This window comes from Salmo trutta, chromosome 21, assembly GCF_901001165.1.
Source record: "Salmo trutta chromosome 21, fSalTru1.1, whole genome shotgun sequence".
In the NCBI taxonomy this organism is placed as follows: Eukaryota; Metazoa; Chordata; class Actinopteri; order Salmoniformes; family Salmonidae; genus Salmo; species Salmo trutta.
The window spans coordinates 17,553,579-17,581,339 of record NC_042977.1 but is presented as its reverse complement, the minus strand read 5'-3'; the positions used below and the strand labels follow the sequence as shown (position 1 = coordinate 17,581,339).

The 27,761-nt window shown below is 47.2% G+C and overlaps 1 protein-coding gene, 1 long non-coding RNA gene and 2 other non-coding genes across 14 annotated transcripts; 1 reads left to right on the top strand and 3 right to left on the bottom strand.

The window, feature by feature from the left end:
• Positions 1-308: 308 nt before the first annotated feature.
• eif4g1a (eukaryotic translation initiation factor 4 gamma, 1a) lies at positions 309-27,761 on the bottom strand. Of its 11 annotated transcripts, none has more exons than XM_029704596.1 (33): positions 27,326-27,761; positions 24,832-24,950; positions 24,503-24,589; positions 24,278-24,310; positions 23,570-23,590; positions 22,685-22,864; positions 22,268-22,367; positions 16,134-16,244; positions 15,183-15,337; positions 14,231-14,320; positions 13,565-13,643; positions 12,164-13,204; positions 11,928-12,016; positions 11,341-11,521; positions 10,928-11,061; positions 10,556-10,708; positions 9,398-9,790; positions 8,201-8,347; positions 7,662-7,895; positions 7,399-7,503; positions 6,723-7,103; positions 6,278-6,407; positions 5,916-6,018; positions 5,492-5,751; positions 5,254-5,378; positions 4,919-5,091; positions 4,574-4,699; positions 4,263-4,344; positions 4,057-4,155; positions 3,562-3,699; positions 3,296-3,377; positions 2,737-2,877; positions 309-2,237 (listed from the first exon to the last, which is right to left on the bottom strand). In XM_029704596.1, exons 2-33 carry the CDS (start codon positions 24,904-24,906, stop codon positions 2,056-2,058), a joined length of 5,430 nt encoding a protein of 1,809 aa, XP_029560456.1. In that variant the 5' UTR covers positions 24,907-24,950; positions 27,326-27,761; the 3' UTR covers positions 309-2,055. The 11 variants fall into 11 exon arrangements, with proteins under 11 accessions (XP_029560456.1, XP_029560459.1, XP_029560458.1 ...); XM_029704599.1 differs by having other exon boundaries at positions 5,916-6,015; XM_029704598.1 differs by having other exon boundaries at positions 15,183-15,334.
• On the bottom strand, positions 2,525-2,655 carry LOC115157810 (small nucleolar RNA SNORA3/SNORA45 family). The gene has a single exon (XR_003868565.1). It is a non-coding gene; the product is annotated as a small nucleolar RNA SNORA3/SNORA45 family (small nucleolar RNA).
• On the bottom strand, positions 3,104-3,240 carry LOC115157804 (small nucleolar RNA SNORA57). Its single transcript, XR_003868559.1, has one exon. It is a non-coding gene; the product is annotated as a small nucleolar RNA SNORA57 (small nucleolar RNA).
• Positions 19,550-21,837, top strand: LOC115156847 (uncharacterized). The gene is made up of 2 exons (XR_003868335.1): positions 19,550-21,069; positions 21,186-21,837. It is a non-coding gene; the product is annotated as an uncharacterized LOC115156847 (long non-coding RNA).

The window sequence follows — 27,761 nt, the reverse complement described above, 5'->3', positions numbered from 1 at the left end:
GATGTCATAAGGGTTGTAGGTGTAATAAAGCCTATGTATCCAGGCACCAGCATGTTAGAAATTAATATGGCGGAAATTAGTAATTTGAGCTAATTACATGTATTTTTTTTCTGTATAAGGCGGTGGTAATGTTCAGTATAGATACAGTTTGTGTGAACTGAAATGACCAAAACCAGAAGAAAAGCATGCAGAAACAATATTGAACTACATATTTTAAAACGATACCATCTTTGAGGACTAACACTCAAATAAAGGCCATGACAATATGCATAGAATTGCAGAAAACTTGCTTTAAAAGTGCAAACTTCTCTCAGCTCAACAATCTTTTATTGCTGAAAATTTGATTTAGAACAGCAAAATTCTCTTCACCACCAATATACCCGTCTAGCTAACAGGCTGTTAGAGTTAACACATCCTCTTCCAATGAACTGTGGTAAGGTGAAAATAATGAAAACAGTCTATCAAATCTATTCATTTTGAAATGGATTACTTCTACCTGCCATTCTCATTCCCCTGATAAGACAAGTCGTTCTTTTTGTTGCCATTATATGATGGGGGTCCCTGGGTTGCCGACTTTACCCGGGCAAGAAAAGTTTGAAAACCCCTGCACGACAGTACCCTTAACGCAAGACCTGGGAAATGCATGTACAAACTCCCCTCAGAAACTTGATAAGTCTTTTATTTGCAATTTTCGGGTTTCCTCATCTTTTCCAGTTTATGATGCAAAAAGAAGCAGTAATTCCTTAAATAATAAAGAAAGCAACAAAATATTTACAAAAGTCCAAAAAAACTAATCGATGGATGACCTAAAGCATCCCTCTCTGCATCTGGACAAACTGCCACTTCTGTTGGAAAAAGATACAGCATTTTATAGTCTACATTACATCAGTAATTTATTTATTATTTCTGAAAAATAAAACTGACAAGAAAAAAAACCTCTCATATATATGCACAGAACGCTCCTGAAATGTGATTCCACTTAGAGCAGAAAAGGCTTTCGGATCATTTCTGTTTTTCTTATTTCATCAAGTTGATTTCTGTAGGTTTCAAGTTTTAATGGTGATTTTGTCATTAAGAGTCCTCTAGTTAAGGGGGTTTATTTTCCTCATTCGACCGGGGTCGAGAGAGAGAACGCACCCAACAGTTCATCATGTAACTACAGGAGAGGTAAAAGACGCAGAATCTGTCAGGATTGACTACTGGGGGAGGAAGTGAAAGGTAGGCTTTAAGGAAGCATATAGAAGACCCCCACCGTCCTCCAGTAGCCAAGGTCAGAGGCTAATGGTCAAAAGGTCACAATCCATCCCCCATCTTGTTTCTCTGTCAAAGTCCCAGTACTGGCGGTAAACAGGAAGTGGAAAAAAGGAAAAAAGAACCGTCGCTCAGAAAGCCATTCAGCGTCTCTATAGTTGGCAACATACGCTTGATGTCAGCTGATCAGCAAACATACCTCGTCTACGTCATTAAAAGAAACACACGTCAACCATGCTGCGCACACACACACACACACACACACACAAAAAAGAGAAGACAGAGCTCTGTGTTCGATCGGACGTCTCACACACGCATGGCATACCCCCACTCCTAGGGAAAAACATGCTACATGACACCTCTACCATTGTCTCTATGCGTTTGCGTGTCATATAGTATGTTGCATAATATCATTTTGTCTACAACCACAAAGAGCAGCGTGTTGGTTTGTTATTGTTTTCTCAAGAACAACAAGTCAAAAGGGTTTTATACGCAGTGACCGTAGTAGTTATTCCACGCGTTTACACAAGCAAAATCCGTCTCAATCATTTATTTCATTTTTCAGCGGACACACGCCATCACAAAAGAGGGAAAAGAGAATGAGGAAGTGAGCGAGAGAGAGAGAAGAGAGAAAGTGATTGCATGTCAGGTCCCTCTCTAAAAAGCCTTGTTGAGGATCGATATCAGTCCGCCACATTAAAAAAAAAGAAAAAAAAGGGCCATAGAGTCCAATTCTCTCCTCGGGCTCCCCTTGCAATACACCTCCCTAGCCATAGAGGGCGGTGGAAGTTTTAGAGAGGCCATTTAGTCCTTGTCGGACTCCTCTTCGGCCTCGCGGAGCCAGGTGAAGAAGGCGGTGACCGACTTAAGGGCCACGCCCTTGCCGGTCTGCTCTGCGGGGTCTTTGCTGGACTCCCACCTGTAGAAGGCCTCCTCTTTGATCACGTCCTCGTCGTACAGCGCGTCAAAGAACATCCGCAGCAGATCTGGCGAAGGGAGGATGCCACAGTCAGAAGAGGGTAGTTAAGATGCACAGCCATAATCATGATTCCTGAACTATGAATCTAGCCACAATACCATCTGATAGAGAAATGTGGATAAATACATACTCCCTCAGCAAACATTTTAATTCACACAAACAATCAAAGCTTTGCGAGACAGGAGACAAAGCCAGTGGGGCAGAATGTGAACGACAATCACAAAATCTACACGGAATGGGAAGCAACTGCAGTGCTGTGGATGTTCACGACAAAAAGAAACATCAAAACGGAGGTTCTGTATCTGAGCTGGTGATTGGCTGGGCCACAAGAGACTACAGTCATTGAATAGGCAAAGAGGTTTACTCTGCGAGCACTCTAGCACACCAGGACAATGAGGTTGTAAAGGCGTGACTCTAGCCTCGCGATCCACAATCACACACACCTTCACAGAACTGAGGCGAAACACACACACACACACACACACACACTACAGTACTGTACACACTGGCCGGTTGCTCCATGTGCACCATGAGGGCCTGGAGGGCGTAAAGGGCCTGCAGCTCCCTATGCTCGTCACTCAGGTACCGCTGCAGCAGCTTGGCCCTCTGGGTAATCTGCTCCACGTCCACCTTGTACGGGTTCTCACCTGGACGGAGAGGAGGAGGGAGAGCGTGTTTGAGTGAGGGAAGGCAGAGAGGGAGAAAGGATGAGTGCATGTTCCACCCCCCATTCTTCTTACAACGTAGTCTCCAACCAGTCAACCCGATTCATAGGAAAATTAACCCAGACCCATAAACCCAGAGTAGCACCAAACGACCAACACTCATTCTACACCCAACTTGATGCCCCCATCGCCAATCAGACAGATATCAGAATGTACCAGCGATTGAGCATAGAACCAGAAGTCGGGGACATTCTGGCACCGAATACATAGCACTGTCCTTGGTTTCTCTCCATCACAGACACACACACACACACAGGGCAACAGCATGCATGCCAAGAAAGGAGGTTGGAAGCATCTTTAAGGTAAGAAGGGCCAGATATACGGGCTTTGCGGTACTCACATATAACAGCTGACTGGCAAATAGAGGTCATCAGAGCGCGCACAAACTGGTTGGCAGCCGCCTGCTGTTGGTCCAGGTTGGCCTGGAAGTGAGAGGGTAAATAGTTACCACACAGAGCCTGCTTTCCCAAAAGTTAGATGTAGATAGCGTGTTTAAACTTTCAGTTGACCTGCTGATACACAAAGTTGCATATGCACGCACATCACACACACACACACACACACACACACACACACACACACACACACACACACACACACACACACCTCGACCCAGTCTCTGATGCGCTGGTTGTTAGCCTTGTCCTGGATCAGTCTGTCCAGATGTTTGCTAAGCTCCTCCCCGCTCATGGGCTTCTTCTGATTGGTCTCATCCGACTCCTCCCCCAGGGTAAACTCAATTTTCTGGAAAGAGCGAACACGCCATAGAATTACACAATGCTTATTGTGCAATCTTTTTGTATGTTTTCAATAAACATTTGGAGACAAAATATAGTTCCCATGTTGTCCATGATACTTTGATTCTAAGCCAACAAGGTCTGTTTTGCACTCATCGGTTTCCTTGCTAAAACACACCTACAGAACGAGAACGCAAACCCATATCATCTTCCCTTAACCAAAAACAGCTAAAATCCTCTCATTTGTTTAGGGCAGTCGCATGTTCAGTCCACCGATCTTAAATCTTACATGGCATTCAGATCGAGTGGCACAAAAAAAAATTAAAATAAACTAAAAGTTGAACCCCTTCTCCACCACACTGACCTGTTCAGTCACAAACTTATTGACGTCCTCATCCTCTGGCAGGAAGTCTCTCCAGTTGAGTCCTGCTTCCGTCCACAGACCACCCACCTTCTTATGGGTCTGAAAATCAGGATTTAAAAAAAACCCAGAATAATTAATACACAATTCATTTACACACACACACACACCCACACCCCCCACAGAGCTGCTTGCACAGAGACACTCACCATTCCTTTGCAGAGTAAGTTGAGAATCTGCACCAACAGCAGACCAGCCTTACCCAGGGGAACCAGGGGCTTGGAGATCTCCCTGTAAGAAAAACACACACATACAGTAGCGAAAGGTTATTGAGCGCTCCTTTAAACCTCTCATTCATTACATCAGTCTCAAACTGTAGATTTCTTTTTTGCCTAGCGCTTCTTCACTCTTCATCCACAAAGCGAAGCGTCGGTCAAAGCCTTTCTGGAATCCACGCCGTTACATGCAAGTGACCGCCGGAGTTGGGGCCTACGCAACCTATGTAGAGCCTGGGCCTCACCTGAAGAGCTGTCCCATGGGGATGCCTCCGTCATGGAGCATGGGGGTGATGAGCTCAGCCAGGTATTGCCAGATGTGGGGGATGTCTATGGCCATATCCTCAGCCACCTCCAGGATCTCCTGGAGCCTGTGATTACAACATAACCAGGTAAAGACCTTATTCAGTGCTCTCTTCACCCACACCCACAAAACAAGGCAAACTAATCATTTGGAGAACTATGTTGTGGACAGGATTGCGTGCTTCCTCAAAACACACACTTTCTTTCACCAGAGAAATGCACACAACCTGGTGTTTAGGGCACTACTACTACTACTCTGCCTCTCTGCCTCTCTCTGCCTCTCTCACCCCTTGTAGTACTGTGTTGTGGGCAGGGTGCCAGCCTTGAGGAGCTGATGCAGCAGCAGGCCCATACGTTCCCTGGCGATGGCGCTGCGCTCCAGAGTGTCCTCCAGGCCGTTCCGCACAAACACAAAGAGCAGCGGGGCGCTGTTCAGCTCCGCTACACACTGCAGCGCCTCCTACAGGGCCGGAAGGGGAAGGACGGGGGTTTAGTATTACAGCAGTTAGCTTTGCAATCGCCTCTGTGTGTACCTTTGTCATGGACACAAAACTGATGGTGTGTGTGTTGGTGTGCATCTTCATGTTGTTGATGTGGCCTGTGTGTGCGTGCGCGTGCGTACCTTCATGTCGTTGAGGTGGAGGTACTCCTCGATGATGGCGCTGGACTTCTTATCCAGCTCCTCCTCCGTCATGGCCGGTTTGGCCGGAGCGGCGGGGGGAGGGGTGGGGTTTGTCTCACGCTTCACTGTACAGATACAACACACAGTTACACACACTATTGTACACAAAAACACATACACTAAGGTGTGTGTGAATGATGTATGTGTAGGCAGTAGAAGTGTGTGTATATTCTCTTACCAACAGCCTCCTTGCTTGGAGCCCTGTCCCGGCTACCGCTGCCTCCTCGGTCTCGGCTACCTCGGTTCCGGTCATCAGACATGCTGGCTACGCGCCGGACGGGGGGTTCTGTAGGGGTGCGACTATCGCTCCTACGCTCCTCCGTCTCGCGGCTGAAGCTGCGCTTGGTGACAGGTGGGCGGGCGTCACGGCTGCCGTCGCGCCGCTCGAAGCGGTCGAACCTGTCCCGGTCCCCGCCGCGGTCACGACTGGAGCTGGACCTACGGAGAAGGAGAGAGATATTGGAGAGAGGAGAGATGGGAGAGTGGGGGGGGGGGAAGAAGGGGTAGAAAATCAAGGTGTGTAAGCGAGAGTCAGGGGGCAGAGAGAAAGATCAGGAAGAATGAGGGGAAACGGAAAGCAAAACAGCAAGAGAAGTACTGACCTCTGGGGTACCCTGCGGTCAGCGTCTGAGGACGACGCTGGTGGAGCAGACTGCTGCAGGGCAGAGAAACGGTTGCCGGTGGCCGGACGGCCAGTCTCCGCTGCTAGAGAACAAAAAGGAAGGAAGGAATGAATGAACGAGATCAATACGCGCATATTACACAAATGCCAAGTGTGTATATGTAGGTGTGCATGCGTGCGTTTTAAGTGTGTGTAGTACAGTGTGACACATTTGTTTGGGTTTTTTGCACTTGTGTGAGGGAGGCCGGTGTGTGTTTGAGGTTTGTATGAAGTATGCTTCTACCCGACTCCCTGTTTAGGTTGCCCTGTGTTTGGCACGTGTGCGCCCATATGTGGCCCTACCTGGTTCAGCTCCAGCGGCAGGCTTGGCCCCTGTGGTGCCTCCACTGCTGCCCTTGCCCCAGCTGCCCCACATGCCCTTACCCCCGAGCTGGGGCGCAAGGAGCTGGTTGTTGAAGTCCAGAGCACCAGGCTAGTGGGGGGAGAGGTCAAAAAGGTTAAAGGTTGAGAGCAGAGTTGATGACATAAGTATATCCATCTCAATGGGGACTCGACTTGGTAAAACAAATGACGAAAAATGGCTACTGAAGTGACGCAAGTAAAATCCCTGAGAACACAAACTCTAAACCTGGTCATGTGATCGCAAAAAGCATCCTTATGAGCTACTGAAATACAATAAATACACTATTGCTTTCCTTCCCCCTCATAATTAGGAACCCCATTCGTGTTGGTTTAGTAATAAAAACACCTTCCTTTATTAGTTGCGAACTTTAAAACCGCCGCTCACCTTGGTGATCTTGCTGAGCCGGCTGGTATCGATGGGTCTGTTCTTGGTGGAGATGGGCACTGTGTTCCAGCCTTCGTCCTGGGGCTGGCTGCCCCTGGCCCCCTGGCCGCCGTGCTGGCCCCCACGGCCCCCCTGATCCCTTCCTCCTCTGTCTCGGTCTCCCCCCCTCCCGTCTCTTCCTCCTCCACCACCACTACTACCACCTCCTCCTCCTCCTCTTCCACCACCACCACCTCCTCCTCCTCCTCCACCACTGTCATTCCTTGACATAAGCTGCTGCTGGACCTTGACCAGCTGCATTTGCTCCTCTCGCTCAGCGTCCTTGTGGATCTGGTCTATGGTCTTCGGGCCTTGCTCCCCTCGCCGGGGCACCCAGCCACTCTGGTGGAGGGAGAGAGGGGGAGTACTCTTTTAAAATCGAAGAAATAGCGAAGGCTTTAGAGCCATATGATGAATTAGAGTATGGTTATTACTGTGACACCATGATTGTAATGATACTATTGCAGAGAAGACAAATAGAGAGGAAAGAAGAAGTGAAAGAGAGCGATGAAGAGGAGAGAGGGAGGAGGGGATGGAGTGAAGGAGAGAAAGAGAGAGAGGAAGATACAGAAAGATGGAGGGAAAGAGGAGCGAGAGAAAATTGTACAGAGAGGGATGGAGGGAGGTGTAGTTGTACCCGTCTGAGGTCGATGACGTCCTGCAGCATGAAGCGGATCCTGGACGAGGTCTTCTTCTCCTTGATGATCTTGTCCATCTGGGCAAAGTACTGGTCCATACGGGGCTGTAGGGACAAACAGAGGGACACTCAGACTGCTGTGTGCGGCCATTCACATTTCTGCAGAGGAAATATGTCAGGTATCAGTAAGTGTGTGTGTGTGTCCCTGTGCATTAGCGTGCGCACATGCCTTTGTGTGTCTGGGTTTGTCTCTCTCCTCATACCTTGGCCTTCTCAAAGTCCAGGTCCTTGCCGATGGTGGACAGCAGTCTACAGAGGCACTCCAGCGACTCCTCGTCGTGGTTCTTCAGCAGCTTGACGATGCAGTCGTGCATGATGGCCTCCGTCAGCATCTTCAGCTTGAACAGCTCGCCGATGAACTTGATGTTGCCCAGTGACCGCCGGCGCGCCTTGTCCTTCGCCTCCTCCAGCTCCGCCTTCAGACCGGCTTTCTCCTCCTGGGAGACGAGAGGTGAAAGGTCAAAAAGGTCATTTGAAAGTAAAGAAAGCTGTATTGCCCAAAATGGACCTGCTCTTTGAGGGTTATGGACGGAACAGAATGTGATTCTATCTTTGCTAGTTCAGCCACAGACCTGGGCAAAAGTGAAAAACAGCAAGTCAAGTGAATAGTCAAATAAATGGATTTAGAATTTATGAGGATACAGACCAATCTTGTGATATTGGCAATATGAACAAAGGTTGGATATGAATATAACAGAATGCATCCGTTATGAGGTTGTGTAGACAGGATGTGATGTCGTACCTCTTTGGCGGCCTCCATCTCCTTCTGTTTGGCCTCAAAGATCACGTCGTCGTCCTGGTCCTTCTCAAACTCCTTCTGACAGCGGTTCAGCAGCAGCTTCCGGAAGTTCACAGTCACTCCCGGCTTGTCTGTGGTGGGCACTTTCAACTGGGAGGACACAAGGAAAGGAAACAAGGAACAAGTCATGTTTAGTTCCAAGGTCAGTTTGGTTTACGTTCAGTAGGGGACTGGCTTAGAAAAGTACAACTCAAACAAATGGATGAAGACAGAATTAAAACAGAGAGGGAGAAAAGGAACGAAAGAGGGCTTTTCTCAGCTCCTTGAGTTCTTCAATTCCATCCCTAAACTGCAGTGTACGGATGAGCGTCGTTTCCTTTCAAGACGATTCCATACGCCTCTAGATACATGGGCTCCGAAATGATAGATTTTTTGTTTGAAACGATTCAGTTTGACGCACTAACATTGGTTGCATAGAAACATTTATTTTCCATTCTAAATTAAAATCCGCTAGGGCCTCCAGAGTGGCGCAGCGGGGTAAGTCACTGCATCGTAGTGCTTGAGGCGTCACTACAGACCCGGCTTTGATCCCAGGCTGTCACGCAAACGGTCGTGACCGGGAGTCCCGTGAGCGGGTGTTAATAAGAGGGGTTAGGCGGGTCATGTTCCGGAGGACGTAAAAGTCTGTCGCCGATGGAGCTCATGAGCTGGGCCTCTCTCAACTGGACCTGTCTGAGCTGACTTCTGTAAGTGTGTGTGTGTGTGTGTAATGATGTACCTAGGCACCTGATCTGAGCCATAAGGGAGACAAAGCATCTACCACCCCACTACAAGAACTTGTCGTGTTTTTATTGCACATTAACCGTTTGAGCTAGTAATGTATCAACAGTGATGGTTTACAAAACGAGCTATGACATAGCCGATGAACAGCACAACTCGGTTGTCACAAAATACGAGGTATTTTCAGAAGGCAGAATGTAACCAGCAACATTTTTTTTTTAAACGGCGATTCGTAACGGTTCAATCAATTTTCTGACTGATGCACTTGTATCTTTAACATTTGAATCGGGTACCAATGTGTACCGGTGACGCGATACATCCCTACGGCACTGGTCCAAACACACGACTCAAAGTAGAGGCAGAGAGAATGAAAGAAAAAAAAGACCAACACAAAATACACAAACAACGTCAGTCACTCACCCCCATAAGGCAGCGGCACATGTTGGCGTAGGCCACGGAGAAGTTGGGTTCAGAGATGGCCTTCTCAAAGATCAGGTCGATCACTCCCTTCAGCCGCTCCTCCGTGTCGATGGTCAGCTCTGTGACCTGCTTCATCAGCTGCTGGAACATCTGAGGGGTCAGCTTGTTGAGGATGGAGCGGACCCTCTTGAACAGCTCCTGGGTCTTGGCCTGCTCCGGGTCGTCGCTCTCCTCCTCCTCGGGGCCGGTCCCGCGGCTCCCCGCCATCTTCACCGCGGGCTTCCAGGCTTTCTCTGCCTTGTTGAGCTCCACGTCACCGCCTAGCGATGAGGAGATGATGATCTTGCGGGGCTCCTTGCGTTGGCCCTGCTGGGAGCGACGGGGTCCTGGGGGCTGGGGGGGGGGAGAGAGGAGAGAGAGCGAAGGGGGGAAAGAAAGCAAGATGGGTGAGGGGTAGAGGGATAAAACAGAGAGAAAGAACTTCATGTAGAGGAGATAAGAGAGAAATGACGTCTATTAACTTCAAACACACTGGGCTGTCAATCATTCACAAGTTGAGCCCAGCTTCAGACATAAACAAGGTAGAGAGCAGCACCAGTTCCACTCCACGGCAGTCTTCGAACACTATTCAACGGTCATCTTTAAATGCTCACAATAAAAACACTGGTTGACGACCAATTTAAACCATTTGTTTTCAAGCAACGTGTGACAAATGATTGATTTCGATCATTTGGAGAGTGAGGTAATGACATACTTTGAACTATGACTAATGCTTTCCAAGAGACAGAGACAACAGCCCACACGTGACCCAAAGCAAAATGGTCGATCTTGGTCTTGAATTATAGGATCTCCACGCACTGACAAGAGGTATCTGGATGGATATAACCCGTTTAGCAAAGATGGGTGCTCGATTTTATACACCTGTCAGCAATGGGTGTGGCTGAAATAGCCAAATCCACATACTTTTGTGTATATATAGTGTATTAAAAATAATATATATTTACACCCCCCCAAAAAAATGGGGGATTGGAAATGGAGACCAATTTCCAATTAAGCCTCAATCCATCTGCAATATTAAATATGATCTACCCCCTAAAAAACATTTGAAAAAGTGTCCACTATATAACTCCATACACGGACCCACACTGCGATACTCACTCCCATATGGTCCCTTCCAGGGCCCCGTGGTCCCCCTCCCCCACCTCCGGAGGACTGTCTGCCCAGGTTACCCATGAAGGCGGGGGTGAAGTCTGGCCCGGCGTTCATCATGTTGCGACCCGGCTCCGCTGGGCGCATGGGGGTCTTATTGGCCTACAGAGAGGAGAGAATTAAAAACATAGGAGTTTGACATCGAAATGAGTATCGGGACATGCTAGAAAAGCACATGAATGAGCTATGGGAGCAAAATCGCTTTACTGAGTTGTGAATAACACACTTCTAACTGGACGCCTATAAAACAAATATTTCAAACAAATAACCATATTGGCTCATTAAATTGTTATTTCTTTCCTTCAAAACGATATAGTTTACCTTATCCAACACCACATCGCAGATAAGAGGCAGGCCCTCGGGCTTGTTCATGCTGGCACCAATGTACCGGAAGCCCAGCAGGAACTCCCTGTCGTACCTCTTCTTGTCCTCCGGGTCGATAGGCTTCCACTGCTCTGTTGGGAGGAAAGGGAGGAGGAGTGGGAGAGTGTGAATGGGCGACAGACTCTTTATACTGCTTAACCATTGTTGGAACACATCCAACCAAATCTATCAGACTACTCTTGAAGAGACATGCATTTTTGGTTGGGACAACGCTGGCCATACACATGCATGAAATGGGGCCTTTGACCATTCACGATGAGACATTTCACATAACAGGAAATAGTTGGCGTCAACGAAGATAAATGAATTGGGTCACCGACGGATACATTTATTTCTAGGGGGCCACCCACCTCCTTTGTACTGGTACTTGAGGTCGCCTGGTTTGAGCGGGGGCGTGTCGGCGTTCTGCTTGTCCTCCTTCTCCTCCCACGTCTCGTCTGGCGCGTCGGCGGTCGCCAAAGGGGGAGGGGCCACAGGGCTGGGCTCCGCCGGAGTGGACAAGGGCTCGGGGGCAGCCGCCGCCTCCTTCTCCTGTATGGATGAGAGAGTTGGGAGAAGGGACAGGACAATTGGAGGGGTAAGATGGAGTAGAATGAAGTTGAGACCCCTACATGCTGTCAGGATTTGGGGTGACAATCTTTTTTTCTTAAAAAAAGTTTCAAATTTGCATACCGGTAGTTTGACGAAAACGTGTTGGGAAGTGAAATGTTTATCTCGACAGATATACCAGGACTCCAGGCACAAAGAGGAGACCGACGGTGCCATATGCCAAGTTGCTCTTGCACTGACTAATGAACAGTCCAACCGGAGTAGCGGCTGGACTGCAGTGCTGTGAGCAACAATCTTACACGTCATGGACAACTGTTCAGAACAGCTCAGGACTTTAGAAGGCCGCTCTGTTCTACACAAGCAGACACACGAGCAGATACAAACGCACCTCTTTGAAGGCATCCAGCATGTCTCCAATGGCTTCCTTCTTGTTCAGCTCCTTCATGTTCCTCTTCTTCTTTGGCACAGACACAGCAGCTAGGAGAGGAGGGTTACATCAAAAAAGTTGTTACGTCAAAACCTGAAGCCACACCATCCAGAACCCGTCTGCGCCAGCCAAACCCTTGGTGCACACAGAACTTCCGGACCAAGTGACCCCGACCAGTAAAAACCCTCCCCTCTCACCTTGCATAGACGTGTCCTCTGAAGGGCTACTGGCCAAGGGCACTGTGGCTGCATCCTCCTCTTTCTCCTCCTTCTCCCCCTCCTCTGCCACGGCAGCAGCTGCAGGGGTAGCAGTTTCCTGAGGTGTGGGAGCGGCAGGCTCTGTGTTGGGCATTGCAGTCCGCTCTTGTGCGGGCACGGGGGCGTCTACCTCGTCGGGGTATTCCTGGGGGAGGCCGTTGGACAGGGGCGTCTGCGCCTCGCTCTTCTGGGCCATGGCGGGCTCCGCCTCCGGGACAGAGGGAGTGACGGCAGGAACGGGGGCAGACGCGGGCACAGCAGCAGCAGTTTCCTGTTTCGTCGCTGTCGGCTCAACCACACTCTCAGTTTTAGTGGGAGCTTCCATAGACACCACCGGCTTCACGGCCGGGGCGGAGTGTTTGATCGTTGCCTTTGCGACGGGGGTCAAAGGTCGTGGAGCGGGTTTAGTGTGTTCTTCAGCGACCGCCACCGTAACAGGCGCCACTACCTCTGGCTTGGTGGTAAGCACATGCTCCTCCTTTACCTTCTCTACCTTCTCCTCCTCCACCACCACTTCTTCTTCCTTTTTATTCTCTGCCTCCTCTTTCTCCGCTACCAGGGCAGGAGGTTTCTCGACGGCTGCTGGGGCGGCCGAAGGCTCTTCCTCAATGGGAGGAGCTTCAGGAGTCACTGCCTTTCCCGCCAGGGTCACACCGGCATCCACCGTGTCGCTGACCTGAGCGATGGTGGTGATGGGGGGTGGTGTCTGCACCTCTGCAGGGGGAGGGGAGGTAGGAGCTGCCGGGGGGGAGGGGGAGGTGGGAGGGGCCTGGTCTTCCTCTGGTGGAATGGCCTCCTCGGCCTTCCCCTCAGCCGTGAGGACAGCCGATTGGCTGACGACCTGTTCGGTAGGTGGGGCTGCCTGGCTATCTTTTTCCTGTTTGGCCTCAGCTGGGGCGGTGGCAGGCTCTGGGGTCACCAACGCAGGAGGCCGTGTCACGGCGGCCATCGCTTTGGAAACCGCAGGTTCCATGATGTCATCTGAGAAAATACATTATCAGTTCAGAACTATTACGTAATATCAATCAATCATTGAAGATCAAGTTCATCGTTTATGTTACGCTGTTCTACTCTCTATGTAATGTAGCCTGGGGCGGCAGGGTAGCCTAGTGGTTAGAGCGTTGGGCTAGTAGCCGAAGGGTTGCAAGTTCGAATCCCTGAGCTGACAAGGTACAAATCTGTCGTTCTGCCCCTGAACAAGGCAGTTAACCCACTGTTCCTAGGCCGTCATTGAAAATAAGAATTTGTTCTTAACTGACTTGCCTAGTTAAGTAAAGATTAAAAAAAAAACTTTTTAAATGTGGCAAATCTCAGCATGTAAAGACCTGGGAGGACGCTCACCTGTTCTCGTCATCATGGTGACGGGCTTTGTAACTTCTCCGTTGGTCTGGGAAGGACCTTCTCCCTCTGTGGTGGAGGACTAGTGGCAGAAAACGAGGTGCACCGTCAGAACTAGCGTATACTAGATTTAAAAAATAATAAACACAAATATGTTGTACAGTGTTTTCTAACGCTATCCTATTGCCTTGATCAAAACCAGTCGAGTTGGAGACAAGACACAACAACCTAAAAGTAAACACTAACTGAACGGAACCGTTCTGGGACAGTTGGCTTCCATTCCAAACTTCCTGGTCTCCTTTATGACATCATCTCTGTGGAATCATCTCAAAGACACAAGATTCCAAACTTGCGTTGTGAGCTCATCACTGGGAACCATGACAAGGTGGCGAAATCAGGGGATGTATTGAGGGATGTGAAACACTTAGCGTTGAATGTATAGAACTAGAATGTACAGCGCTCTGAGACATTCGTATCTGTTCTACATGATACATTTCTGCTGTTTCCCCCCCATTGTTTATTTGATGTCCTCATATGATAAATACCAATCACAAAGTTTCAGGATGTGAACAGCAATAGAGTTTTAATCATTGGACAACAATGTTTCTGAATGGTCTGTGAGGTTACATTGTCCTGAACAGGCAGGCCCTAGTGGGTTGCGAGGCATACCTGTGATGGGGGGGTGGAGGTGGCCCTTCCCCCGGACATGATCTCCTCTGTGATATCGCGGCCCCCCTGGTTGGGGTCTCGTATTCTGATCTGAAGAGAAGGACGAAGTTGAACAGCCAACAGTCAGACCACTTCACATTAGCATATTAACCATCACTCAGCAGGCCGTCAATGTAAATAAGAACGTATTCTTAAAAATCGACTGGCCTGGGCAGTGTTCACTAGACGCCAACAGATGAAAAACGCACAGAAACCGGGAGGGACTGGCTATCTGTTTTCGTTTCCCATTGCAAAACATTTTGCTACGGTATATACTGATGAATACAACCCTGGTTAAATAGGCCTAAATAAATGATAGTCCCCTTTTCTCTTCTCCCGTCATCCCTCCTACCATCGAAACTAATCTATACTTCTTTCCCGCTGTTCAATCGCCTCCCTCTGTGTCACGAGGTTAGTTGCCTTTAATCACATATCTAGGATCACATTACTCTGAGGCCAATTCTGATATAGGAACAGATTACCATCCCCCTGGATCTATCTTTAACCCTAAGGGGGGAGGGGTGGAGAACATATCCGTGTCTGACCCCGTATAAGCGGTAAGGGGCAAGATGTACTACTCCTGCACTGCATTGACCTCAGCAGCGAGGTCATAGTATACCAGCTGCCCTCTGACCTTTATAGGGCTTTTCCCACTCCTAATATATACCCTGGTATTATACAAGGGAAATAGTGTTCTCAACAGTGTAGGCCGACACTAACGACTTGTTAAAAGCAGCATCGACAACTTCTAAATCCCCTGAACTGTTGCTTTTTTATAAGGAAAAGGCCCAATTGATTTGCTAACAGTTAACCTTTGTCATGTTCACGCACCCAGAAAAGTCTGCGTCTTCAGGCCAAACACCAGGGTATAGTCTTATAGTGGAAAAAGCAAGATTAGTTTGTGCTACAGTACCGCTATGCGCTCCCTCTTGGGTGCCGGTGGTTGGCTCGGCGGCGGCTGAGGGGGCAGGGCCTGTTGCTGGGGCTGGGCGGGGCTTATCATGACAGGCGCCGTTTGGACAGGGGGTGTGTGGCTGTACTGGGGCTGGGCCGGGTAGTAGGCACCTGCTGTAGGGGAGAGGGGGGGGGGGGGGGGAGAGGCAAGTCAAACACAGCACGGAAAGCAACACACAATCACACACTAAAATGACCACAAACATACCATAAAGACTAAACAAGCATTGAAATAACCACACACTGAAATAGGAACATGTTAAAATAACCACAACGGGGCCTAAAATAAAAACACCCGCCAAATGCGGGTAGATTGGCATTTACAGCAAAATAAATAGCTGGTAGCTAATCACACAAACAACTACCAACGCTATAATCCGCCAGCACGCACACTGCCTGGCTGGGGAGCTGTGCACACTGGGATTGAAGTGCTGAAGACAGACTGATTTTAGAAGCGCTGAGCACAGACATAAATGTTGGTCTAATTCACTCTGAAGTCTACTACAGTGAGACTGTGTTTCTTGGCTATTACAATGTCTTGTTCACAAGCTGGGTTGTTTCCAACGTGTCTGCTTCAACTGCTAGCGAAGACCTGAGATATTTTAAGATGTAGCCGATGTCACAAATAATGACATAACATTGAGCAATATTACCACATCACTTATTACATTACAAGGCATGCTCCTCTGGGTTTTTTTTTTGAGGGGGGTTTAAGTGGCTGGGGGACCAAAAGGTTTGTTTCAAGCCCTGACCCACATGCACCCGGAGGAAAATAAAACTATGTATACACAGAAACAGAGCTACAAACCAAACAAAAACACCTACATACAAAACTACAAATCAAACAGGCAGATAAAGATGCAGCCCCACACACACACCGTGCAACGTACAAACACACACACTTACTCACCGGGGTAGCGCTGGGAGGTGAGAGGAGCGCCGTGGAGAGAGAGACGCCCGTTCTCTCGCCCGCCCCCTCTCCCCCCACCCCCCCGCCTTTCCCTCGCAGCCAGAGAGGGCTCTGAACACGACAGGGGGAGGAGAGGAAGGAAGCGAGGGAAGGGAAGAGAGGAAAAGGAGAGAGAGAGAGAGAGAGGGGAGGACAGGAAGAGACAGATGCAGAGTGAATGAGAAGGGAACCAGAGGTAAGCAGGGTGTTAAGGCAGTAAGAGGCAGCAGGTGAGAAGACAGAACACAAACTGATAGAGCCGAACCAAAGCCAGAAAACACACACACACACACCACACACACAGCCTTGGATCCTTAGAGAAACAAAAGACCACCATACACACAAACACCTGCCAGGCAAAACCACCACAGACAACCAGCAAAGCCATACGGTAACGAACCTAAGGTCAACTGACTGACCAACTGTAAGATCAACAAAGATCAGGCCCTAAAATTAACACCCACCACCTGCCAAATGCGGGTAGATTTCGCCATTGGCAGGTAAGACTTCACCAGCCACGTTGGCGGGTGGTTAGGGCCCCACAGCGCAAGCATTTCACTCGCATTTGTGAATAAATATAATCAAGTGTGAAAACTTTTATTGTAAAATGTATTCTGCTGTAGCTGTTTTCAAAAGTATTTCAGCCATTGTTTCATAGCTGGGAAATGAAATCGCACAAAGTCAAAGAACTACGAAGCCTATATAGAGTTGAAGTTTACATGCACTTAGGGTGGAGTCATTAAAACTAGTTTTTCAACCACTCCACAAATTTCTTGTTAACAAACTATAGTTTTGGCAAGTCGGTTAGGACATCTACTTTGTGCATGACACAAGTCATTGTTCACAGACTGTACCACAATTCCAGTGGGTCAGAAGTTTACATAAACTAAGTTGACTGCCATTAAACAGCTTGGAAAATTCCAGAAAATGATGTCACGGCTTTAGAAGCTTCTGACAGGCTAATTGACCTCATTTGAGTCAATTGGAGGTGTACCTGTGGATGCATTTCAAGGCCTACCTTCAAACTCAGTGCCTCGTTGCTTGACATCATGAGAAAATCAAAAGAAATCAGCCAGATCTCAGAAAGAAAATTGTAGACCTCCACAAGTCTGGTTCATCCTTGGGAGCAATTTCCAAACGCCTGAAAGTACCACGTTCATCTGTACAAACAATGGTGTTTATACTTGCATACTATGGGACCACGCAGCCGTCATACCGCTCAGGAAGGAGACGCGTTCTGTCTCCTAGAGATTAACGTATTTTGGTGCGAAAAGTGCAAATCAATCCCAGAACAACAGCAAAAGACCTTGTGAAGATGCTGGAGGAAACCGGTACAAAGGTATCTATATCAACAGTAAAACGCGTTCTGTGTCGATATAACCTGAAAGGCCACTCAGCAAGGAAGAAGCCACTGCTCCAAAACCACCATAAAAAAAGCCAGACTACGGTTTGCAACTGCACATGGGGACAAAGATGGTAGTGTTTGGAGAAATGTTCTCTGGTCTGATGAAACAAAAATAGAACTGTTTGGCCATAATGACCATCATTATGTTTGGAGGAAAAAGGGGGAGGCTTACAAGCCGAAGAACACCATCCCAACCGTGAAGCACGGGGGTGGCAGCAGCATGTTGTGGGGGTGCTTTGCTGCAGGAGGGACTGGTGCACTTCACAAAATAGATGGCATCATGAGGTAGGAAAATGATGTGGATATATTGAAGCAACATCTCAAGACATCAGTAAGGAAGTTAAAGCTTGGTCGTAAATGGGTCTTCCAAATGGACTATGACCCCAAACATACTTCCAAAGTTGTGGCAAACTGGCTTAAGGACAACAAAGTCAAGGTACTGGAGTGGCCATCACAAAGCCCTGACCTCAATCCTATAGAAATGTTGTGGGCAGAACTGAAAAATCATGTTAGAGCAAGGAGGCCTACAAACCTGACTTAGTGACACCAGCTCTGTCAGGAGGAATGGGCCAAAATTCACCCAACTTATTGTGGGAAGCTTGTGGAATGCTACCTGAAATGTTTGACCCAAGTTAAACAATTTAAAGGCAATGCTACCAAATACTAATTGAGTGTATGTAAACTTCTGACCCACTGGGAATGTGATGAAAGAAATAAAAGCTGAAATAAATAATTCTCTCTACTATTATTCTGACATTTCACATTCTTAAAATAAAGTGGTGATCCTAACTGACCTAAGACAGGGAAGTTTTACTAGGATTAAATGTCAGGAATTGTGAAAAACTGAGTTTAAATGTATTTGGCTAAGGTGTATGTAAACTTCCGACTTCAACTGTAGCTCATTCCACTTGCGCTGCAACACAGCCTTGCTGTGGCCTCAGTTAAGATCTGAGTCATAGATTCATTTTTAGAAGCCTACCCACAGGCATAAAAGTTGGTCTAATTTACTTGAAACTAAAGTCCACCGAAGTGAGACTGTCCTTGTGTTTCTTCACTATTTACATTGTTAAGTTCACAAGCTACGTTGTTTTTCTCACAAGCTAGGTTGTTTTTAGATCTTTCAGTTTCAACTGCTAGGGAAGAGAACGCTTCTACTAGTCAGACTCAATCTCACAGGCACAAACATGACGAGTTGCGCAACCACAGTAACCTCCCGCCCTTAAAGGGGCAGGTGAGCGTTTTTGTCTCATCTGTGATACAGTATTTTGGTTAAAAGACTCAGGTCACAGGCTCCCGAGTGGCACAGCGGTCTAAGGCACCGCATTGCAGTGTTGCGGCATCACTACAGCCTGGGGTTCGATCCCAGGCTGTGTCATTACCAGCTGTGACCTGAAGTCCCATAGGGCAGCGCACAATTGGCTCACCATCGTCCGGGTTAGGGGAGTGCTTGGCCGGGGGGGCTTTACTTGGCTCATAGCGCTCTAGCGACTCCTTGTGGCAGGTCGGGCGCCTGCAAGCTGACTGCGGTCACCAGTTGAAAGGTGTTTCCTCCGACACATTGGTGCAGCTGGCTTCAGAGTTAAGCGAGCGGGTGTTAATAAGTGCGGTTTGACGGGTCATGTTCCGGGGGAAAAATGAAGGCTCAGGTAACAAAAAATATTATTTAATATACCACATTAGTTACTTCTTACTAGTATTTAGGGATGCATTGAGACACAGTATGTTGTCGAACCGTTCAGTACGTCCCCTACGGTTCAATACGCACATGTGAACCGCGGAATTAAGATATGCCTGTCATTTTCCTATAATTTCCAAAATGTAATTATTGCGCTGCAGACTATACGCACGTTGTACATTCAGATCCACAGAACCAGACGCGCAGCTTGTGAACAGGCTTGGCAGGCAACTGCTTGGGGCCCCAGGCCGTTAAGGGGCTCCTGAGGGCTGACAAACTTTACCTCACAGCAATGGCTCAAAATGTGGCAACCGCAGTGACCGCAACCCCCTCCCCCTTAGAACAACCAATGGACGATTTGCAATGACATCTCTTTAGGAAACCTCCCTAAAGGGGCCCCATGAAGAGAGGGGAAACTAAAAACAAATATTCTCTCAGCTCCAACATGACAATGGCGAGAGCTAGCGAGACAGAGAGAAGCAAATATGAAGAGGCACAGCTGTCTTTCAAATCCGCTGCGTGGGAACATTTTGGCGTTCAATACGATGATGAGGGTAAGAAGACTGTTTGTTTACAAAGTACAGTCCGCTGTCGGCTACTCGAGTGGAAACACTTCTAACGTGTAATTTAAGTCGCCATCACTCGACCGTATCCCTTGCAGGTGGAGCAGGGAAGGTCCACTCGCTTCTGCCTTCCAACAAAAATTTGCGACAAATTCTGAAAAACAAAGAAATAACGACAGCAGTGGGAGTATTCATTGCCAAATATTTGCAGCCCTATTCGGTGGTTACTGACTTGGGATTTCATCACCTGATGAAAAATGTTTAACCGCATTACAATGTCCCCTCCCAGACATTTTTCAGCAGCAAAGTAATTCCCAAACTCCATGAACCATCACAGAGAGAAATTGGATACGAATTGAAAGACACCCTATCTATCTCTCTCCACTGATAGTTGGACCTCCAGAGCAACTCAAAGCTCCCTCACTGTGACGGTTCACTATGTACTGGATTGGGTTGATGAAGGGGTAGCCCTTGAACTAATGAACGCTGTGACGGAGTGGAAGCAAGAGAGACCTAATAGCACAATCCCAGCCACTACAGATAACGCACATAACATAGTGAATGCCATCCGTGAAGCTGATGGGTTTGGGCCCCCACATTGGATGTTTTGCACACATCTTGAACCTTGCAGCCACGGGGGCAGTCTCTCTCTCTCTCAAGGCAGTGTCCCGCCTCCTGGGGAAGGTCAGAAAAGTGTTGACTTTTCCCCCCCACAAAAACACCACCGCTCACCAAGTTGACAGTCAAGCAAGAGATGCTAGATATACCAAAGCACAACTGAATCCATGACATCCAATCCATCACAACCCATTGGAATACCATACAGGACATGCTGGAACGTTATGTGGAACAGCAACCGGCCATCTACTCTGCTGTATTGGACAAGGCGGTGAAGAAGTCGGTCAAAGACATGGCCATGCTGACTGACAGTGAACTGAAGCTGGCAGAAGAACTCATTTTGGCTACTCAACCCCCTGAAAACAATGACAACTCCCATGAGCAGTGAAACTTCATCAATGATCCCTCTAAAGACAATGGATTCTCAAATCCATGGCACCAGGTCCTGAGGACAGTGCAACCATCAGGGAGGCCAAGGCAGCCATCACTCAGGACTTGGGAGAGAAGATACACAGACCGGGATCTTCTAGACGACCTTCACAGAGCTACAGCCCTTGATCCAAGGTTTAAATCCCTGCCACGCTGCTGCGAGAGTCTACAAGGACCTCAAAAGAAATTGTGGAGCATGAACATCAGGTATTTGATCTATTTTGAAATGATTTTATGATATTGCTTTTATGTGCGTTAAAATGCGATGAGATGTGTCACTTAATAATTGTATTATTATTTATTATTAGCCATTTTTCTTGCAGTTTCGAGCAGTGCAAGCAGAGCCATCCACAGAGGAAGAAAATCCATCATTATCCCCTCGTCAAAAGAAGATCGCCATGGCAGAGTTATTTGGGGAGCTTCTCAAACTCTTTTCCAAAGTCTTTTCCAAAACTATTGAGGAGGTCCCCTCATACAAGGCAGCAGATTGCCTTCATGTGGATGCTGATCTTTTTCCCCCCCCCATGTTACAAAACTTGCACAACAGTGCCTCAGTGTCCCGGGAACCTCTGTTACAAGTGAGAGTTTTCTCCACCGCAGGGGACATTGTCAGTGCAAGCCGTTCTCGTCTTGCGTCAGAGAATGTTGACATGCTTATCTTTTCACAGAAGAACCTAAAAAGAACCTCAACATAAAGGAATAGATATCTCATATAGGGTACCAACTTGATGTTCCACTTTGTTATTTTTACATTTAAATATTGCCAATACAAGTATGTACCCTGTTTATTTAAAATAGAGAAGGCATAGAACCTACTGGTTGTCAAAGGTAAGAAGCACTTTTAATTTGAATGTTTTTCTCCCCTTGATTTCATACAGTAGAGACAGAAACCAGGCCTAGTCAGTCATGCTGCCATTTTTCTGAATGGAAAGTTCTATTTGTCTATAGGCAAAATAAAGAGTTCATTGTTTAAAGGGTGCTGTGTTTTGTTTCTTAAATATAAAGATACCGAAACCGTGGGCCCACTGTCCGTTGCATCCCTACTAGTAATACATATATTGTTCTAGAAACATTAAAGCATGCTTATTCGTTTTTTGGTGTTTTTTGGTGTAATTTTAGCAGGCAAAAAATATTTTGGCTGGTAAAATGTATTGTTTTTATCTGCCTGCCACAGTGGCTTGTGGACCAAAAAGTTACATTTCTGGCCTGACTAAGAGTAACTGACTGACCAACTGTAAGATAAAACACAGCTAGCTAACTAGCCATGGTTGTGGTTCTAGCAGTTCAACACTAGGTTTTGGTTCGAGTTCCAGCTGCTGTTCTAATCGTACCTGTTGTTCTAATCCAGATTGTGATCATGGTTGTGCTTGGCTGTTGGGCCACAGCCCAGAGTGGAGCCCCTTACCATAGGTGGAGTATTCAGCCGGGCTGGTTCCTGGGTAGAAGCCTGCCGTGCCGCTGGTCACCGGGTATTGTGGACTGGGTGGCATGTAGGGAGCCCGGTACTACACACAGAGAGAGAGAGCGAGAGAGAGAGAGAGAGAGGACACTTAGAACTGTTTAAAGGATTAGGACACTGAGTTACTTGTCCTAAAAGGGTCAAGCTTCTTGTTTGCTGCCTTTCAGTATAGCTACAACTGTATGTTGATTTTAGACTGTCTGGTGCTGGAATACTGTACGAGAGGTATTATACAACTAGGAGTGCAAAATTCCCAAAACTTCCACGAAATTCCGGAAAGCTGTGAATTTGACGGAATCTTGCAACCCTATAGTCAAGTGAAGTTGCCCATTAACATAAAGTCATCATGACCGGTTGTGGCACCTGTCCAGGGGGGATGAAGTAGCCCTGAGGGGAGCCAGCAAAGGACAGCTGCTGCCCAGGGATCATCATCATCTGGGAGCCGGGCTGGTAGACGTGGGTGGGACCCACCGGACGAGGCCCGCTGCTGGTCTGGACCCGGGGGGCACTGGTGGGCATGGTAGCCCTGTTGGCATAGTAGGGCTAGAGAGATGGAGAGAGAAACTGTCAGTATATTTCTACAGTATAGCGAAATGGTGAGCTGTGTGTGTGTGTGTACTGCGGTGTTAAAATGTCACATGTTGAAACTGTCAGATGGTTGAGGTTGGTCCAGACTCCAGAGAGCTGAACACACTGCACACACACGATGACTGCCAGGGGGTTTTAGTTTGGGATTTACAAGCCTGTGTTGTGAACAACTGGACAAATCATGGGTGCCTGTTCATAGAGTAGCGAGTATGAGAATCCCCCATGACTCACAGGGAGTGGCTATATCCATCCTGGCCCAGTATTTACAAAGCGTCTCAGAGTAGGAGTGCTGATCTAGGATCCATTTGGCCTTTTTCGATAATATTGAATATGATTATATGGACGAATCCTAGATCAGGACTCCTAGTCAAAAGACACTTTTTGGATACAGGCTCTGGTTAGTATTTCAAAGGAGACTGGGAACAAGGCTATAATAGGACGGAGCAGGATTAAACTGAAGCAGAATCAGCAACAAGTTTCAGCAATGATCATAGCTAGCATCTACCCAACAAAAGTATTTTGCCAATGATCACTGATTATTGTCGGCCCTTGGGCAAGGTTCGAGAATAAACTTCTGTATGTTAGTTCTATAGACTCAGACTAAACTACGGCTAGGTCAGATGGACCGAGAGGAGGGTGAGAAGGAAAAGAAGCCGTTACCTGCAGTGCCCTGTATCCGCCCTTCAGCCGCACAACACACGGGCAGAGAGCGAGAGAGAGAGAGGGGGGAGTGAGAGGAGGAGGACAAGAGAAAAGAGAGCAGAAGGAACGAGAGAATGAGAAGAAGCAGTATATCACTCAGCCACTAACAGTTCGCTGCCGACTACCAGAAAATATGAAGCCATCAAGTAAAAATAAAGCTAGAGAGTTAAATCCACAAGGAACTACCGTATGCGTGTCCCAGTTTCATTCAAGCCTCTTGATCGTAGGCCTGGCTGATGGGTTGGCTGGCACTTTGCCTGATTAGGGAAACTAATTTATACATGGACAGGTGAAATGTAAAAACCAATGGACCCTGGTGCCTAGGAACTTTACTGTATCGTCCTACAGTGGGTGGAATCAGGTGTAACCAAGGGCAACCTATGTAATTAGCAGCCTGAACACATCACTACTGGAATCTATGGTCCCGGAGAGCCACAAAAGGGCTGAGGATTATAGACCGGCGCTCTACTCATGGCCCGAATTGATACTTTTTGAAATATTTCATTCAAAATCAGGTGCTTTTGCATCTAGTTACAGCTGGGTCTGATCAGAACTAAATTGGCTGTTTAGCCTCATCTTTCTCTGAAGTTGAATTGCATTCACGCACAGCGGTCTACTTTCAGGTGGAGATGACAGACATTTTGGGAAGGTGAGGGGAGTTAGTACCTGTTGGTGTAAAGCACGAGGCCCTGCGGCGAACTGGGAGGGAGGACAGCAAAAGAGAGCAAGAGATCAAGGTTGGTAGCCAGAGACACTTAAACACAAACAGGTTGGACTAAAGCGTTACAGTTGAGCAAGAGCTGGAGTTAACAGCGTAACAGAAGCTTGGACATTTAGAGAGCGTGAGCAAAAGAGCAGGAAATAGAATGAGAGAGATGGAGAGGGCAATACCTGTCGTGGTTGCGGTGAAGAGTTCATTTGTTGAGGTGGTGGGGTGGCGAAGACGAGAGAAGGGGGCTGTCCTGGGGCATAGGCAGCCTGGGAGAAAAGGGAGGGACAGAAACCCAACTACGTTAGTTAGATAACTTCCTGCCAAAGATGGGTTTTGTTCAATAGGGTACAATGTAGAAAAACATTTCAAAATGGAAAACAAAAATGTGCATCCTTATTGAACAAGTTCAGGTAGCATGTCCCAGTTTCAAAACGTTCTCACGTGTTCTTTCCTAATGAACGCTACCCTGACCAGTCAGCACACGCTGGGTCTTGTCATTGGCTCTCACCTGTGTCAGTCCAGGGGAGGGGGAGGGGTGTGGGACAGAGGTGGGTCCCGTTATAGGCTGCGGTGGTTTGTTCATTTCACTTGGTTCTGCATTAGGGTGGCGCTGACTTGCCAGCCGATCTGAGGAGGAGGAAGAGTTAGCAAAACAACAAAAAATTCAAAATCAACAAAAAAAAACACAGAAGACTACAATCTGCCCAGTTTAAAAATGGAGGTCGGACTAGGCTTAGGTGAGTAGACTAGATATACAATAAGAACCTGGACACCATGCCCAGTGACCGATGAGCCTCAAGTTAACGGGCTTCCACTAACAGGGTTGTCAGAAGTTGTGACAGCATTGTTGTTGAGCCGAGTTCCAAAATTGGAAATGGGTTTGTCTGTGCTATAGAAAGGTTGTCCCGCCAAGCAGTAAGGGTGGTGTTTACTGACCCTGCCCTGATAACAGTAATGCCTCCTCCCTGTACCCTTGCGCCAATACACACTTATTTTCACCTCCCTATATCCCTCCTTCACTTTCCACTTAGTCTTCTAGGTTTAGCCTATATCAGCTGGGGAAACTTGCCTCTTAACCGCTATTTAGGCCTGAAACAAGAGAGACCACATCCCTGCTGAGGTTGAATTGGGTTACGGGTAATTACCACATCTCCACTATAGGGGCAGTTGAACCATCTATTGATCCTCCTGGCAGATGATCGCAATAAAAAAAAAAAGCACGTCGCACCATGACTATCGTCAACTCACATATTGATGGGGGAGATGAATTTGACATGACACATGGATGCGGATTAGAAATGGCGAAAAACCAGTTACTGGAGTCATGGGGTCCGAGTGGCGCAGCAGTCTAAGGCACTGCATCTCAGTGCTAGAGGATGTGATTGGGAGTCCCATTGGGCAGTACACAATTAGCCCAGTGTTGTCCGGGTTCGGGGAGGGTTTAGCCGGGGTAGGCCGTCATTGTGAAATATGAATTTGCTCTTAACTTGCCTTGTTAAATAAAGGTTAAATAAAAATCAAAAATATATATTCACTTCTCTGCATCTGTTCTTGGGGATTAGGCTCACGCTGGCCTGAGCTGGTACATTCACTCATGCTCAATTGAAGTAACTGGTTAGTTAGTATCAGAGAATGTATCGTTTTAGGTCAACGTTCACTTGCCAGTAGTTTCTATTTGATTGTAACAGATTTTCCCAATTGTTTTATATATGTGGTTACAATGTTTGAGATTCTCTATATTTTCTGTATACTTTCACTGTTAAGCAATATATTCCACATTTGAGTGGTGTTGGTTGTAGACAAGCATGGGACTACTGAGACATTTAAGAGGTTTCGCAAGTTCCCATTACTTATTGCTACAGTGTTGCCATTAATTCAAGCATGAAAAGAAGTAGTGTCAAACTGTTATCACATGGTCTAAAGAGGCGATTCCACATTAGGAAGACGTGTCATATGGCTAGCTAACTACTAGCTAGCAAGTAGCCGGTGTTAGCCATGTTATCCCATCTGTGGCTAGCCCACTCTTTGGTAAAACACATTTTAGGCACTAAATAAAAATAAAGACCATTAAATAACCCTATGACAACACGATCGGTTTGTGGTTTGATTCGGTACAACTAACATTACTGATGGGTCAAATTGCAAGGAAGGCCTTCTAGCATGCCAATACCGCCGGGGTCCAATGATGGTGGATGTCAAAGACACACACCACTAGCTAACGCGCGCTAGCTAGCTAGCCTGTGTGGTAGTTTACGTGTCTCTCATAGTAATGTCGAGTGACTGATAAATTCTGCAGTGACATGTCGACACATCATTTGTGCATCGCAATATTAAAGATATTACTTTCTTGGTATCCAATTGAAATAGTTGATACACTTTCATATGTTAATTGGTATGCTAGTCTTGCGATCAGTATTAATTCATTGTAGGCCCAACCAAGCCGCACGCATAGAAAACCAGCATGACAATTGCCTTACCTAGATTTAGCCATGTTGACAGGTCGGATTAACAAACGTTACATATTTTAAAACACTGTGATTTTATTAACTCATGAGTAAATTGCCAGACCGGCATTGAAGTAAAACACGGGCTAACGAAATGGTGAAGATAGTTAGTCAATTTGTTTCGATAGGAACTGTCATATTGAACGTTCAAAAGAGGGAAGATTAGAAAGCTAGAAAGAGATAGCATTAACATTCCAGGCTAACGTTAGCTCGCTAACTAATTTACCAATACGTTCACCCACTTCAAACACCGACATGAACTAGCATTAGTTTAAACTGAAAAGGTTAGCTATCAAACTCGTTTTGACGAGCACAGACAGCGAAAGCCAATATTCAATTTTAGCTAGCTAGCGGTTTTACATGTAGTTAGCTAACATGAGCTACTCTTCTAAACTAGCTAGCTAGGTTAGCTAACCTTGTAAATGGACTGACAGAGCAGGGCCTTCATCCAATTGTCTTTCAAAGATCGATAGCAGGTAGCGAACACTGGATTCTTACCGGTTATGAATTGTGTCTGTGAGGGATATGAACGAAGACTGTTATCAACAGTGGAAAATATATATATTACACCCGATCGTCCGTTACTTTAAAATTGTAGTGTAGTTTCTTGTCCTCTCCTTCAAATGGAAAGTGGTGCCCTTATTGGGGTGAGTGCTATTGCTGTCACTTGTTCTTTAAATCCATGGAGCGTGCAAAAGTGAGTAGGGCATAAAATGTATTAATATAGCACTTGACGATTATTATTGACAACTCCAATGCCTCCGGAAAAAGCCTCTGGACCGGAGGTCCATGATCAAGGCGCCGATGGTGACGGATTGCCGGTAAAATACACAATCTACTGGGGTTTCGTTCAGATTACAGCGAGGCCATGTCGCGATGCATTCTCGTCCGCTGGAGCCGGCCGGACGGTGCGCCTGGTAAGTCGCATGGGTAC